The sequence below is a fragment of the Scyliorhinus canicula genome, chromosome 1, assembly GCF_902713615.1.
Source record: "Scyliorhinus canicula chromosome 1, sScyCan1.1, whole genome shotgun sequence".
NCBI lineage: Eukaryota > Metazoa > Chordata > Chondrichthyes > Carcharhiniformes > Scyliorhinidae > Scyliorhinus > Scyliorhinus canicula.
The window spans coordinates 291,261,055-291,277,461 of record NC_052146.1 but is presented as its reverse complement, the minus strand read 5'-3'; the positions used below and the strand labels follow the sequence as shown (position 1 = coordinate 291,277,461).

Genomic DNA, 16,407 nt, shown 5'->3' with positions numbered 1-16,407 from the left:
CCAAAGAGCAGTATTTTAAAATTCTCTCCGACCTTGCTCTTGTGCTGAGGAATTACAAGTCCAGCCGGGTGACCAGAATCACAGCCGTAGATTTTCCTCATTGCCAGTATAAAATCTTCAGGAGACCCAAGAAGGTGATCCAAACATAGGTTTATTTTCAAATCAAAAAAAAAGGCTGCAATGCGGCATTCAGCACATAGGTCCCAAACGGGACTACCGATCATGCTGGTCCCAATCCAGGACAGCTCTTAGGTTCAATTTTCTGAGTCTCAGCTGATAGGCCTCCCCCAATAAGCAGGGGAGCTCATGTTCCACTAGCCCCATGAGGAGATGTATTGGGTTGTCCCCATGGGTCTCGTGGTTATTGCACTTTTCAAAAAACCATGGACCTCTGCCTGATTGAATTGAGATTTTTTTTTTTTTTAAAGTGTCCCACTATAACCTCCTGAATAATACATTCCAACAATTTTCTTATTTTAATGTATTTTATTTCAAATGTATATAAAAGGTTACAAAACATAAAAGATTCGGGGAACAAACACCCAACATACAACTATAGTTTGTACGAATTTTCCCCTTTTTCACTCCCCCCTCGATGAACAGCTCCTCAAACACGGTCACGAACATCCCCCACCATGCCTCGAAGCCCTCCGCTGGACCCCTTAATTCATATTTAATCTTTTCCAACCGAAGAAAGCCAAACATGTCCCCCAGCCAAGCCGCCACCCCTGGTGGCGTTGCTGACCGCCACTCCAACAGAATTCTTCACCGGACAATCAGAGAGGCGAAGGCCACAACATCGGCCCTCCTCCCCTCCACCAGCTCCGGCTTCTCCGATATTCCAAATATTGCCATTAAAGAATGGGTCCGACTCACCCTCCACCCCCACTATCCTTGTTAGTGCCGTGAACACCCCTGCCAAAATCTCCCCAACTTTTTGCTGCCCCACAACATATGAACATGATTCGCTGGTCCTCGTCCACACTTCTCACACTCGTCTGTCACTCCCTGGAAGAACCCACTCACTCTTGCTTGAGTCATGTGTACCACCTTGAACTGTATCAAGCTCATCCTTGCCAACGCATAGGTCGCATTTACCCTTCGTAACGCCTCACCCCATACTCCCCAGTTATCTCCCCTTCCAGCTCTCCCTCCCACTTCTCCTTAATCTTCATTACCTGCTAACCTCCCTGGTCTCCAGCCACCCATATATGTCTCCGATCCTGCCCTCTCCTTCCACATCTGGAAGCAGCAGTCGCTCCAACAGGTTGTACTTCAGCAACCTGGGGAACTCTTTCCAAACTTTCCGCGCAAAGTCCCTTACTTGCAAGTACTAAACTCACTCCCTCTTCGGATCTCTACCCTCTCCTTCAGTTCCTCTATACTGGCAAACCATTCTTCCAGGTACAGATCCCTCACCTTAACCAGCCTCACTTCTCTCCACTTCCTATATATGCAATCTATCGCCCCGGCTCAAAACCATGGTTTACGCACAACGGCATTAACACCAACATCCCTTCTTTCCTAAAGTGCCTCCTCCTCAGCTGGTTACAGACCTTCACAGAACTGCTTCCTTGGCGCCATTGGCATAGCAATTTTCTAATGACAAGATGTTAAGCTAACTGGTCTGTAGTTTCCTGTTTTCTGTCTCCCTCCTTTCTTGAATAGAGGAATCACATTCACTATTTTCCAATCTGATGGGAGCTTTCCAAAATCCAGGGAATTCAGGAAAATTAAAACTAATGAATCTATCAGGCCATTTTAAAAGAAAGCGACTCTAGGATAAAGTCCATCAGGACCTGGGGACTTGTCAGCTTTTAGAGCTGATAATTTTTTAAATTCCTTTTCTCCTACCGATTGCAATTGTTTCAGGTTCCTCCTTCCTTTGAACCTCATGATTCACATTGATTTCTAGGATGTTATGTATATCCTCTACAATGAAGACAGATGCAAAATACATGTTCAATTCAGCCACCATTTTCTTATTTTGGGTTATTATTTCTCCAGACAAATTCTGGAGAAAAAAATCTCACTTTACTTATTATTTTCCTTTTTAAAATACCTGTATAATGTCTTATTACCTATTTTTATATTTCTAGCTAGCTTTCTCTTGTACGCTGCTTTCTCCCTCCTTATTGATCTTCTGGTCATTTTCTTCTGTTCTTTATATTCTGTCTAATCTTCTGACCTACCAATCATCTTTGTGGAATTATACTTTTTCTTTCAATTTGATACTATCTTTAACTTCCTTACTTAGCCACAGATATTGCATCCTTCTCAAATAATGTTTCTGAGAGCAAGAATATGACAGCAGATTGTGAACCTCAAGTTTATGGAGAGTTTATGGCAGACGGGAGAGGCGACCATAAGTATATGAGAATAATGAAGCATTGAGGTATAAGGCATGGAGCAGATGACCTGAGACATGAGCAGAGCTGGCTGATCTCAACAGAGGGGGACAGCCTTAGTAAAAATAAAAACAAATTACTGCGAATGCTGGAATCTGAAACCAAAAAGAAAATGTTGGAAAATCTCAGTAGGTCTAGCAACATCTGGAGGGAGTGAAAAGAGCTAATGTTTCGAGTCCAGCTGACCCTTTGTCAAAGGCAGCCTTAGTGATGGCACAGACATGAGGTTAGCATCTCATTTTGAGGCTAAATATGAAAATAAGATTGCAAACAGTTTGATTCAGTCTCAGACAGTTGTTAGGGAGAGGGATTGAGTCAGTGGAAAAGAGCATGGCTTGTAGCAGGGCCTGAAGTCTCCCGAACAATTAATTGGAGGATATTTCTGCCACCCAGTATGGAATGTTGGACTAGCAGTCTAACAAGTGATGCGAGCCATTAACATTACATACCAGCAATCCATTGAGGGAGGCAGTCAGTTTACCCACAAATATCAGCATGGATTGGATATATTTCCACTTAGTCCCACTTCTAGATGGATCTGGATACAATTTGAATGTGAATGGTGGAACAAATGGAAAGAGGGTCACAAATGGCCAGATTTGAAGAAATACAGAGTTGTGGGGATGGGGGTGGGGTGCAGGGATACAAGGTGGCAGATGTAAGATTGGAAGAAGTAAGGGGTAAGAAGGGTGAGGCTAGGTCATGAAGGGATTTAAACAGGAGAATGCAAATATCATATCTGAGGTATTGTGAATCAGCAGCGAATGAAGGCCAGCAGAAACAAGAGAGGATATAGGCACCTGAATTTTTAATAAACTGAAATTTAACAGGATGAAGGATGGGAGGCCAACCAGAGCAGTGTTGGAATAGTCAAGATTGGAAATGACAAAAGCATGAATAGTGGCAGAGAAGATGTGACGGCACCCAAAGTGATCCAGATCAGGTGTTGGATGGTGAAACCTGTTGTATGTCACATAAAAAGAACCAGAAGGCAGATGAAGAGCTTTTTTTCTTACGCAATGTGCCGTTACGACTTGGATTGCAGTAAGAAGTCTTACAACACCAGGTTAAAGTCCAACAGGTTTGTTTCAAACACTAGCTTTCGGAGCGCAGTTCATTCAAGGGAGGAGCTCCGAAAGCTAGTGTTTGAAACAAACCTGTTGGACTTTAACCTGGTGTTGTAAGACGTCTTACTGTGCTCACCCCAGTCCAACATCTCCACATCATGACTTGGATTGCAACATCTGAAAGTACAACAAAAGCAGATTCACCCATAAAGGGTGAATTGGTTCGATCCCAAAAAAAATGTTGGAAATGAAAGTGGTTGACAAACTTTTCCTCCCGATACATGTTTCGTAAACGATTAGGAAAGTGGCAAACCGATGATGCCTTACAAAAAGTGATTTCGCTCGAGCAGTGATTTAATTAAAGTCCACATTCCGCGAGGTTCACCATCTGAGCCCATGGTTCGCAATTCGGGAGCTCCAGAGAATTCACCAAACTTTCATCTCTGCACTGTCAACACTTTGAAGCAATGCGAACACACAGGATTTGTTCATTTCAACATGCATTTTGTCAGCGAATAAAGATGTTGACTGCACTACTTGGAGACCAATCTCGGCCTTGCTTATCCGAGCCGCTTAACCGACAGCTGTCCTCGCTCAGAAATGAGCCTTCCTCATCAAGTCGCTCACCTCTCAAACCTTTCAGATACTGATCCAAATCCTCCTCAATGTCACTGGAGGCCTTCATGGTCGAGGTACGCGACGAAAGGTTAAAAGCGCCTTTCGATCAGAAGAAGAACGTTGACAGTAAAAAGAGGGGCGATCATTCAAAACGCTCCGCTTTCGTTAAACTCCAGCGCCGCTGACAGGACGCCGCCCCTGGACCAATCGGCACCGATTTCAAATTAAACTTTCGGCTTCCTTTCACCATAGAGACATCGGGTTCAGCGGAGGGAGGCGCGGCCGCGGTGGCAGCTGGAAGTTGTAGTTCGATCTGGGAGTTTGGGTGATGGTAGGGGAGGCCGATAAAATGGCGGCCGCCGCCCCGACGAAATACAACTCCCAGAAATAATTGCCATGAAGGGGAGGGGGGAGGGGGAAGCTTTTTCCTCCCGCCTTCCCCCATCCGTTGTCAACGTCTCGCGCGCTCCCACCGCGGCTGACCAGCGCCGTTACTACTGTGACGTCAGGTCAACATTCACATGCGATTGGTTCATCAAGAGAACGGTTTTTTTTTAAATCCGCCCCCTCAGGGAGGAACTCTGTCATTGTGTGGGGTGGTCGCCCCGCCCCCTCAGCGAGGAGGGTTATGTCTGTGGTCATGATGTGGAGATGCTGGCGTTGGACTGGGATGAGCACAGTAAGAAGTCTTTCAACACCAGGTTAAAGTCCAACAGGTTTGTTTCAAACACTAGCTTTGGAGCACTGCTCCTTCCTCAGGTGAATGGAGAGATATGTTCCAGAAACACACACACATATATATATATATATATATATATAGACAAAGCCAAAGGTGCAAGACAATGCTTAGAATGTGAGTATTTGCAGGTGATTAAGTCTTTACAGATCCAGAGATAGGGGTAACCCCAGGTTAAAGAGGTGTGAATTGTCTCAAACCAGGACAGTTGGTAGGATTTTGCAAGCCCAGGCCAGATGATGGGGGACGAATGTAATGTGATATGAATCCAAGGTCCCTGTTGAGGCCGTACTCATTTGTGCGGAACTTGGCTATAAGTTTCTGCTCGCTGATTTTGCGTTGTCGTGCATCCTGAAGGCCGCCATAGAACATAGAACATTACAGTGCAGTACAGGCCCTTTGGCCCTTGATGTTGCGCCGACCTGTGAAGCCCCTCTAAAGCCCATCTACACTATTCCCTTATTGTCCATATGTGTTTAGTGTTGGCGAGTCCACTACTGTTGCAGGCATGGCATTCCATGCCCTTACTACTCTCTGAGTAAAGAACCTGCCTCTGACATCTGTCCTATATCTATCTCCCCTCAATTTAAAGCTATGTCCCCTCGTGCTAGACATCACCATCTGAGGAAAAAGGCTCTCCCTCTCCATCCTATCTAATCCTCTGATCATCTTGTATGCCTCAATTAAGTCACCTCTTAACCTCTCTAATGAAAACAGCCTCAAGTCCCTCAGCCTTTCCTCATAAGATCTTCCCTCCATACCAGGCAACATCCTGATAAGTCTCCTCTGCACCCTTTCCAATGCTTCCACATCCTTCCTATAATGCGGCGACCAGAACTGCACGCAATACTCCAAATGCGGCCGCACCAGAGTTATGTACAACTGCAACATGACCTCATGGCTCCAAAACTCTATTCCTCTACCAATAAAAGCTAACATACTGTACGCCTTCTTAACAACCCTCTCAACCTGGGTGGCAACTGTCAGGGATCTATGTACATGGAAACCGAGATCTCTCTGCTCATCCATACGACCAAGAATCTCACCATTAGCCCAGTACTCTGTCTTCCTGTTATTCCTTCCAAAATGAATCACCTCACTTTTCTGCATCAAACTCCATTTGCCACCTGTCAGCACAGCTCTGCAGCTTATCTATGTCCCTCTGTAACTTGTAACATCCTTCTGCACTGTCCACAACTCCACCGACTTTAGTGTCATCTTCAAATTTACTCACCCATCCTTCTACGCCTTCCTCCAGGTCATTTATAAAAATGACAAAAAGCAGTGGCCCCAAAACAGATCCTTGTGGTACACGACTAGTAACTGGACACCAGTCTGAACATTTCCCATCAACCATCACCCTTTGTCTTCTTCCAGCTAGCCAATTTCTGATCCAAACTGCTAAATCACCCTGAATCCCATGCCTCTGTATTTTCTGCAATAGCCTACCGTGGGGAACCTTCTCAAACGCTTTACTGAAATCCATATACACCACATCAACTGCTTTACCCTCATCCACCTGTTTGGTCACCTTCTCAAAGAACTCAATAAGGTTTGTGTGGTACGACCTACCCTTCACAAAACCATGTTGACTATCTCTAATCAAATTATTCCTTTCCAGATGATTATACATCCTATCTCTTATAAACCTTTCCAAGACTTTGCCCACAACAGAAGTAAGGCTCACTGGTCTATAGTCACCAGCATTGTCTCTACTCCCCTTCTTGAACAAGGGGACAACATTTGATATCCTCCAGTCTTCTGGCACTATTCCTGAAGACAAAGATGACTTAAAGATCAAAGGCTCAGCAATCTCCTCCCTAGAGGAGAACGCTTACCTGGAGATCAGAGGCTGAATGCCCTTGACCGCTAAAGTGTTCCCCGACTGGGAGGGAACATTCCTGCCTGGCGAGTGTCGCGCGATGTCCGTTCATCCGTTGTCGCAGCGTCTGCATGGTCTCGCCAATGTACGATGCTTCGGGACATCCTTTCCTGCAGCGTATGAGATAGACAATGGTGGCCAAGTCGCACAAGTATGTACTGCGTACCTGGTGGGTGGTGTTCTCGCGTGTAATGGTGGTACCCATGTCGATGATCTGGCACGTCTTGTTCCGTGTTTGTCTTCTGAGGGGTTTGGTGCGGTTTTTTGCTGTGGCACGTTGGAACTGTTGATCGATGAGTCGAGCGCCATATCCTGTTCGTACATCTTTCAGTGTCTGTAGATGTCTGTTACGCTTCTTGTCTGAGCAGATCCTGTGTATACGGAGGGCTTGTCCATAGGGGATGGCTTCTTTAATGTGTTTAGGGTGGAAGCTGGAACACAACCGACAGAGTACCCTTCGTCGTCCAGTACCTTCCCGGAGCGGAAAACTACGACATCTTCTTCGCAACCTTCAACACGTCATCAATGAAGATGAACATCTTGCCAAGGTCATCCCCACATCCCCACTACTTGCCTTCAAACAACTGTGCAACCTCAAACAAACCATTTTTTGCAGCAAACTACCTAGCCTTCAGAACAGCAACCACGGCACCACACAACCCTGCCACGGCAATCTCTGCAAGACGTGCCAGATCATCGACATGGGTACCACAATTACACGTGAGAACACCACCCACCAGATACATGGTACATACTCTGCCAACGTTGTCTACCTCGTACGCTGTACGAAAGGATGTCCCGAAGTGTGGTACATTGGCGAGACCATGCAGACGCTGCGACAATGGGTGAACGCACATTGCGCGACAATGCAGAATCGCCAAGCAGAAACTTATAGCCAAGTTCCGCACACATGAGTACTCAACTGGGACCTGGGATTCATGTCACATTACATTCATCACCCAACATCTGGGCTTGCGAAATCCTACCAACTGTCCTGGCTTGAGACAATTCACACCTCTTTAACCTGGGGTTACCCCTATCTCTGGATCTGTAAAGACTTAATCAGCTGCAAATGCTCTCATTCAAAGCATTGTCTTGCACCTTTGGCTTTGTCTATATATATATATATATATATATGTGTGTGTGTGTTTCTGGAACATACCTCTTCATTCACCTGTGGCAGGAGCAGTGCTCCAAAGGCTAGTGTTTGAAACAAACCTGTTGGATTTTAGCCTAGTGTTGTAAGACTTCTTATTGTCTGTGGTGGTTGGCCACCCGGCCCCCAGCATGGTGGGCTGAAATTGTCTGTGGTGGTCGCCGCGCCCCCTCAGCGAGGAGGGCTGCCATTGTGTATGGTGGTGGCCCCGCCCACCGCGCGCGTCAATCAAACGCCCATCCCTCCCCGTGCACTCGCTCGCTCGCGCACGCGCCCGCTCTGTGGAATAACGTTATTGCCGAGCAACGGGAGGGCCGGTGATGTTTGTCGGAGCCTGGGCAGGACGGCTGCTGGACTTGCTGGCGGCGGGGGGTGAGGTGAGTCTGCTTCGCACGTTTAGGGAGACGCTTGATGGTCGCGGCTGGACGCACCCGTTTGGAGCGGGTTGTGGTAATTTCGAAAGAAAAATCAAAGAGCGGTTCTGAGGTCGGGGCGTCAAATGGTGCCGGTAGCGGGGGAGGGGCGTCCCCACCATCACCGCTGACAGGTCGCCGGGCCCGTTGACTTGTATCCCCTCCCAAAATGCCTCTTTATCGCCTTGCACATGTTTTGGGATTGTCTTCCCACCGCTTCCCATTGAAACGAAGGGGTGGCAGAAAGGGAAAGGGCGTGTTAAGGGTTCAGATGGCAAACCGTTACTTTATTTTACTGACAGGGCTGCTCCATATCCACCCCCCCCCCCCCCCCCCTATATTATTCGTTCCTGTGCAATCCATCTGTGAATTTAGTCGAAACGCAATGCTGGGCTTTGATTTTCTTTTGTATTTCCCTCCTCTCCATCTCTTTCGGGCCAACGGCTTTTTAAATCAAGGTTTTTTTTTGTTGTTGTTGCAAATTTACCTACTTTCCCCATAAGCATGCCAGCAGATACAAAATGCACAGCATAAACCCGTTTAAATTATCATTGCATTGCATTTTTTTTTGTTACCCCCCCCAGAACAAAGGAATCTTCGGGTTGTATATCAACAGAATTCCGAAGGTTTGCTTACATCAATGCATTGTTTGTCGACCATTCGGGACATTGGCTATCTATAGGAATTTGGATTTTTTTTTTCAACAGACTGATCCTGATCTGTGATCGTTTTTAGCAGAATCGATTTGGATTGTTTGAAAAAAATACAGCCCTGCATTGATGGCATTGCTGGGTAGCGGCTATTAGCACATTTCTGGCAGACAGCCAGCAATAGTAGGAGCATGACAAATGTTATGGAACTGATTTTTCGCCACTTATCGTTATTGAAACATTGTAATTACATCCTATTATGTTGGATAATTGGCCTTTATATTTTTTTAAAACACCTAAAAAGTAATGCGTTCGATCAGAAACATAAGAGTACGTTTCATTTAGAAAATTCTTCAGAAATGTTTCACAGGAAATGTTTCCTCTTCCTGTGCGTTCCCGCTGAGGAATAGGGTCACATGAAACTGGCTGGAATGTTTCCTTTTCGGCTTTCATTTCAGCAATTCCTGTGTATGTCTTCTCTGGAGCCACTTTTCGAGTAAGTTGGGTCCCGTTTATTTCATCGGGCATATTTTCAAGACTTAATGTAAAGGATGTAATTACAATGTTTCAATAACGATAAGTGGCGAAAACAGTGAAACAGTACGTTATTGTGCTGGGTTTTCAAAGGAAGGGCAGGAAAAAAAACCTTGGTAAAATGGAAGAAAAGTTAGTGGTCATGGTCGAAATCGTTTTTAATGCTGGATATTTTGTGGGGGGAGGGGAAAGTAATTGTAATGTAACTGAATACTTCAATCTGCTGCATAAGTAGTTGGATGGAACAGCCATTCATTAACAGTGACAATTGAAAATAATATGGACTCTCCAACATGCGTGTCAAAAACTCTTGAGCCACAACCATCCAGAGCTGTAATGGTTTAGTCAATGGTAGTTAATCAATTGAGTCTTGTTGATTTGTCCTGGTTGAATTTTGTGATTCCTGAGGTTTAGAAAAAACTACTATGACATAAAATGTATAGAGATTCATAGAATCATGGATTGAAATGTGATGCACAGACTCTGGATTTTTGCAACTTTGCACTCTTGAGAAGATAAAAATGCTTGGGCATCCCCATTGTAAACCAAACAACATGCATGTTTTTAGAATAAGAATTTACTTATTTCCTGCTTTTTTTCTGCTTTATATGTACTTCTAATGTATTTGCCAACTGTTTAGCTGAAAGTGGGACTTTAACTCTCGTTGCCATTTATAAACCTGGATTTTTAATTTTATTTTCAGTTTTTATTTTTAACATGAAATACAGAAGGGGGGTGCTCAAAACAGCAGAACTAACAGAAAGAATGTTTAAGAAATAAGGGAACCAAGAATCAATGAGATATCAAAACATTGACCCACCTGCCTTTTTATTCATTTGTGGGGTGTGGGACGTCGCTGGTTCGGCCAGCATTTATTGCCCATCCCTAGTTGCTCTTCAGAAGATGATGAGTTGCCTTCTTGAGCTGCTGCAGTCCTTGTGGTGTAGGTACACCCACTGTGTTGTTGGGGAGAGTGTTCCAAGATGTTGCCCCAGTGACAGTGAAAGAATGGTGATATGTTTCTAAGTCAAGGTAGTGAGTGACTTGGTGGGGAACCTTCAGGTGGTGGGGTTCCCAGGTATCTGCTGCTCTTGTCCTTCTAGATGGCAGTGGTCGTGGGTTTGGAAGGTGTTGTTTAAAGAACCTTGGTGAGTAACTGCAGTGCGTCTTGTAGATGGTACACATAGCTGCCATTGTTGCTCAGTGGTGGAGGGTTTGAATGTTTGTGGAAAGAGGAGCAATCCAGCTTTGTCCTGGATGGTGTCAAGCATCTTGAGTGATATTGGAGCTGCACTCATCCAGGCAAGTGGAGAGTATTCCATTATACTCCTGGCTTGTGCCTTGTAGATGGTGGACAGACTTTGGGGTTCAGGAGGGGAGTTATTCGCCATACGATTCCTAGCCTTTCGATTATTTCACTCAAACATAGGAATATATCTGTTTTTATTGATGCACCAACCCAAAAAAGGGAAACACGATTGTTAGGGAGTGCACTGCAGAAGTCTATTTCTATTGTACTCCAGAAGCAGGGAGTATATCATTTGTATTTTTGTGAGTTTGTGAAAAATTATTTCTAAAAGTAAATAACTTTTTTGTTAACTTGACTGATATATGTTCAAGAAGGAAAATCCTGCGGTTACTGTAAATTTAAAATACAAGCAATAAATGCTGAGAGTAAGTCTGGCAGTATCTGTGGCGAGAGGAACAGATGACATTTTGGATTGTTGACTTTTTATCAGAATATTATTAACTTAAGGATTCTTGTGAAAGGTCACAGACCTGAAACATTAACTTTGTATTTCTTCCCAAGGATGCTGCCTGACCTGGCGACAATGTAAGCCCAGACAGCTTATTTCAGATACTGAATCAGTAGGATTTCATTCAAGATTATAGTAATTGATTGGCACACTTTTACAATCCCTGGAGCGACCAATAAGTTTTTAAAATTAAATTTGAAAGTCCAGTTAATAGCAAAAAGAATGACACACCAAGATTTTGTTTTAAGACCGTAATCATAGATTATCATAGAATTTACAGTGCAGAAGGAGGCCATTCGGCCCATCGAGTCTGCACCGGCTCTTGGAAAGAGCACCCTACCCAAGGTCAACACCTCCACCATATCCCCATAACCCAATAACCCCACCCAACACTAAGGGCCATTTTGGACACTATATGGGCAATTTATCATGGCCAATCCACCTACCCTGCACATCTTTGGACTGTGGGAGGAAACCGGAGCACCCGGAGGAAACCCACGCAGACACGGGGAGAATGTGCAGACTCCGCACAGATAGTGACACAAACCGGAATCGAACCTGGGACACTGGTGCTGTGAAGCATTTGTGCTATCCACAATGCTACCGTGCTGCCCGTTAATGACTGGAGGCTTCTACTTTAAACTCCATAAAGAAATGTTCCCTTTTTATACTTATCACACACTCCCATGGAATTACACTCCTTGTAGCAAACAATATATAGTTTCTACCAGCTTCCAATGGGTTTGCTTCCCCCAATCTTTGCAGAGTTGCCTAAATCCACTACCAGCGGTGATGATTCTTCCCCTCTGACCACGGCAGGACATATCTCCCAGAACCATTAGATAGCTGAAAACGTCTCCCTCCTGTAGCTGGCTGTGGAGTTCGTAAAGTAAAGCAGCCTCTCCTCTCTCTTCTTACCATACAAAATTGATGTCCGTCTATGATGCTCATTGATTGTAGGGCATGCAACCTGATGTTAAATATGGCTTCCTCCACACTATAGTTACATGAAACACATTAACCCTGCCTGTATGTAAAAATACTGATTCGCTATTATTGGCCCCAACTCTTTCACCGTGAAAGTAAATGGACAGTTTACATCACAACTGTTTCCAACTTGATATCTATAACATTTTTCTGTGTCTTTTTAGGAGACTCGGACTACTGATTCCAACCATGAAAACCATACGTCATCGCTCCCTAGGCATGTTGTCAAATAGACTTCAGAACATGACCCTTCCATTTTACCTGAAAGACACAGTCCAAAAGATAACATTCTAGTAAACCTCATTGTAAAAATACTATATTCATATTTAACTAGAACATTTGACTATTTTTGTCAACCAAATTTCTATTAATTAGTAGAATACTTACTTGGTCAACAATTATCTAGATTGCAGAGAGATTTGAAAAATTATGCTTTCCATAAGCGAACATGTTTGATTTGTTTCATCAGGGTTTAATATATTATAGTACAGTAGTGTCTAATCTAATATATTTTGGTAGCGGCAGTAAGGATGAAAAAAACAAGTAATTTTATTCAGTTTGAAGGAAAATAGGAGGGGAAATCATTTGGCAATTGGTGCCTGAAGATACTTTTATCTCCATCATGTAAATTTGATACAGTACTAATGTAATGTTTCATCAACTTTCTTGTTCTGTCAGCCTGACTAAATAATTTATCCACAAGAGTTAGGCAATTACATTATTACTTTTATAGTTCTTGAATACGAAGAAAGTTCAGTAAATATTACGTCCCCACAAAACACTTTGATCAGACCTTTCAAAAACTTGTTTCTTTTTAGTTAAAATTAATTTTGAAAATAAATTAATCACATAACTTATACAAACATAGACGGTAAGCAATGAAGGTACCTTTACCTGACAGTTGCGAGATTCAGCCAACCATGTGGCCCCTGGAATTCAGACGTTTAAAACACTTTTTCCAGTTTGTATAAGTGAACTGGTTTTTTTATGCACTCTAAAATCTTTCTGAAAAACAAAATATCTTGATGAAGCTTTTGGTCTTGCACTCATCAGGACAAATGCAAGCATGCCAAATTTAAAAATGATGTGGAGGTGCTGGCATTGGACTGGGGTGAGCACAGTAAGAAAGAAGTCTTACAACACCAGGTTAAAGTCCAACAGGTTTGTTTCTAACACTAGCTTTCGGAGCACTGCTCCTTACTCGGGTGAATTTAAAAATGATCACAATAGTTTACACTACAGGAGAAAAGGGTGCTGACTGGCTGGTGAGTCAATTGTGGCCAAGGTGATGCCATGGAGAAAGCAACGGGGAACTGTAGGCTCCTCCAATCTTCCAGCTAATTTAACAAAGGTGTAAGACTGGGATGTATTTCTTTCAGTTGCACAGAATTGGTTTCTGCATATGAATCTTATGCCAATTCTAGAAATCACAAAATGAGCCACGAGTGTGACTGATCATGAATTGTTTATTTGTCTATTAGCTCACTCAAGATTGTTCAGCAAGGGCTGCCCAATCGTGGGATTACCTGTAACAGTAGACATTTTATTTTGGGTTTTGCAAGTGGAATCAACTCCCCCGGTAATGCCTTTACTGCATATCAACAAGTCACTTTTAACTTATGATAGCAATTAGAATATACATTCTTGTCTGACATATAATACAACAACCAAACATACTAGTTTCATGGATCATTGAGTTTCGAGGACCCATCTGTTTGCTCCAGTGGATATTATAATAATCTTTATTGTCACAAGTAGGCTTACAATGACACTGCAATGAAGTTATTGTGAAAGGCCCCTAATCGCCACATTCCGGTGCCTGTTCGAATACACAGAGGGAGAATTCAGAATGTCCAATTCACCTCACAGCGCGTCTTTCGGGACTTGTGGGAAGAAACCGGAGCACCCAGAAAAAACCCACGCAGACACTGAACGTGCAAACTCTGCACAGACAGGGACCCAGCCGGGAATCGAACTTTGGACCCTGGCGCTGTGAAGCAATAGTGCTAACCACTGTGCCACCATCCCGCCTATAAAGACCCCAAGGCATTTCTAGAAGCTTCATTGGCTGAGAAGCACTTTCGGAGCTGTCCATTGGTCATGGAAAATGCAACATAAATGCAACTTGTTTTTCATTTTAGAATAATGAAATTACCATTTGCTTCTTTCCCTAAATAAACTTCAAAAGATAAACTCACTTCTTCCACTTTCCACTGTGAAGTAAACTGGCCCAGCTATCCCAGAACCATTCTAGTGATTGGAATGCTGAAAACTGTAAAAGGGAAATCAAGATAACAAAAATATAATTTAAACCCCTTTGAAGTTATACAGCTATTCACACAGTCAGTTACTTTCATGTGACTTTCGTGTCCACCTGTTCTTTTCTGGATGGATACATGAATAGGGAGGAAATAGAGGGATACGGACCGAGTAATGGCAGAAGGTTTTTTTTTAGTTAGGACATCATGATCGGCACAGGCTTGGAGGATCGAAAGGCCTGTTCCTGTACTGTACTTTTCTTTGTTCAAAATGGTATTGCAATTTCCGGGGAAGAATAAAAACATTTTACAGTCTAACAGCAACATGTTAAGCTAAACAAATTGAATAGAACAGATCACATTTGATAAGGAGAGACTTGATAGGTGTTCAGGGTAAACAAAGAGATAACGTTTCCATTGGCAGAGGGTTGGTAACCAGAGGAGACCAATTGCCAGCTACCTTTAAAAGAGTCAGAGGGGTCATGACGGAAGATATTTACGCACTAAGTTATTGTGATCTGGAATGTACTGGCTGAAGGATGATGGAAGCAGATTCATCAGTAACTTTCAAAAGAAAATTTTATGTATTGGAGGGAACATTTTACAGGACTATGGAATAAGAGCAGGGACTTGGGAATAGTCAGATAGCTTTTTCAAAACAATGTAACTCCTGCCACCGATCAGAAATGTGGCCGGAATAGTTGCACATGTCTACTCGATCTACTCTGTAGCTGCTGGTGGGTGCATGCCAACTGTTACTGACACCAGCAGCAAAAGTTTTGTAATTATATCAAGATGGTGAAATGGCTGCATCTACAGAGGGATCAAACATCCCACATGGAACACCAATTAACATGCCACAATCCATACAAAATCAGACAATATTCAAATTCAATTTGTTGCCAATTGGAAATTGATTTTGGGTACATTGCTCAAAAAAGTACATAAAATTGCCCAATCACAAAAGTATAACTTTAATTTAAAAGGTGATTCCTGCACATTAAATAATCAATGAAACAGCACAGCCATAAAATTGATGAGGAATGGGGAAATGCAAAAGGAGGGGGAAATTACTTCCGGCATGTCTATAGATCATTCATTCATCAGCTCCTGTTGAAAGTTCTTACAGAAAAAGGCACAAATTACTTCAAGAACTGCTGACATCTAAGGGATTGTGACCGTTTCCTTGAATGCATCCAGCAGTAATACTGAGACAAGGGATGATTCTCACTGTTCATAATACTCTAATTCTGCTCGGATCATTTGAGAACAGATTTTATCACAAGATCTGCTCTTCAAATATTCCTTCCAGTCTCTTACAATAATCTCTCGTTTAAAAGAGTTGATCTTCCTAAAACAACAGTACATGAGCAACATCCAAAAAGGATAGCATGCTCAAACCATAGCAGTAAATAAATGTTTCATGGCTGTGCATCTACTCCAGAGGATTTCAACTTTTTTTCCCCTTGCTTGTGAAGGAAGTCCTTCACCGCTCCGTTGGATGATAATTGGACTCTTAATCTCAGGGCCATTGTTTTGAATCCAATATGAGATCATGCATTTCTTCAGTATTTATTTAATATACTATTTGATTTGATTCTTATCAAAAACATTCACTTCACAGTCTGAATTAATTGAAAGTTGTGAATCTTGTTTACTGCAGTTTCCAGTTGAATCTCGTCTTCCTTCTCTGAATCATCGGAAGCATGTTTTAAGAGGGAAGAGCTGGTAAATAATGAAAATGAAATGAAAATCGCTTATTGTCACGAGTAGGCTTCAATGAAGTTACTGTGAAAAGCCCCTAGTTGCCACATTCCGGCGCCTGTTCGGGGAGGCTGTTGAATCGAACCGTGCTGCTGGCCTGCTTTAAAAGCCAGCGATTTAGCGCAGTGTGCTAAACAACCCCTGGGGTAAAATAGGTAAAGTGGATACAATAGCTTG

At 43.2% G+C, this 16,407-nt stretch overlaps 2 protein-coding genes across 16 annotated transcripts in view; one reads left to right on the top strand and one right to left on the bottom strand.

Annotated features, from left to right (window-relative positions):
• Positions 1–4,515, bottom strand: part of sdccag8 (SHH signaling and ciliogenesis regulator sdccag8) — a 595,448-nt gene extending 590,933 nt beyond the window's left edge. For 2 of the 3 annotated variants that reach the window (XR_005462774.1, XM_038815187.1), the window contains exon 1: positions 4,103–4,515. Coding sequence is in view for 1 of the 3 variants with exons in the window: in XM_038815187.1 (XP_038671115.1) it covers positions 4,103–4,160 (58 nt within the window). In the remaining 2 variants the exon portion in view is untranslated. The remainder of the gene's footprint in view (positions 1–4,102) is intronic. The other variant, XR_005462773.1, reaches the window with a different exon arrangement.
• A 3,550-nt stretch (positions 4,516–8,065) lies between these two features.
• The window catches only part of cep170aa (centrosomal protein 170Aa), a 198,809-nt gene continuing 190,467 nt past the window's right edge, over positions 8,066–16,407 (top strand). For 9 of the 13 annotated variants that reach the window (XM_038815157.1, XM_038815166.1, XM_038815176.1 and 6 more), the window contains exon 1: positions 8,069–8,244. The gene's annotated coding sequence lies outside the window, so the exon portion shown is untranslated. Of the gene's footprint in view, positions 8,245–9,354; positions 9,427–16,407 lie in introns of those variants that run through there. The other 4 variants (XM_038815096.1, XM_038815147.1, XM_038815107.1 and 1 more) reach the window with 4 other exon arrangements.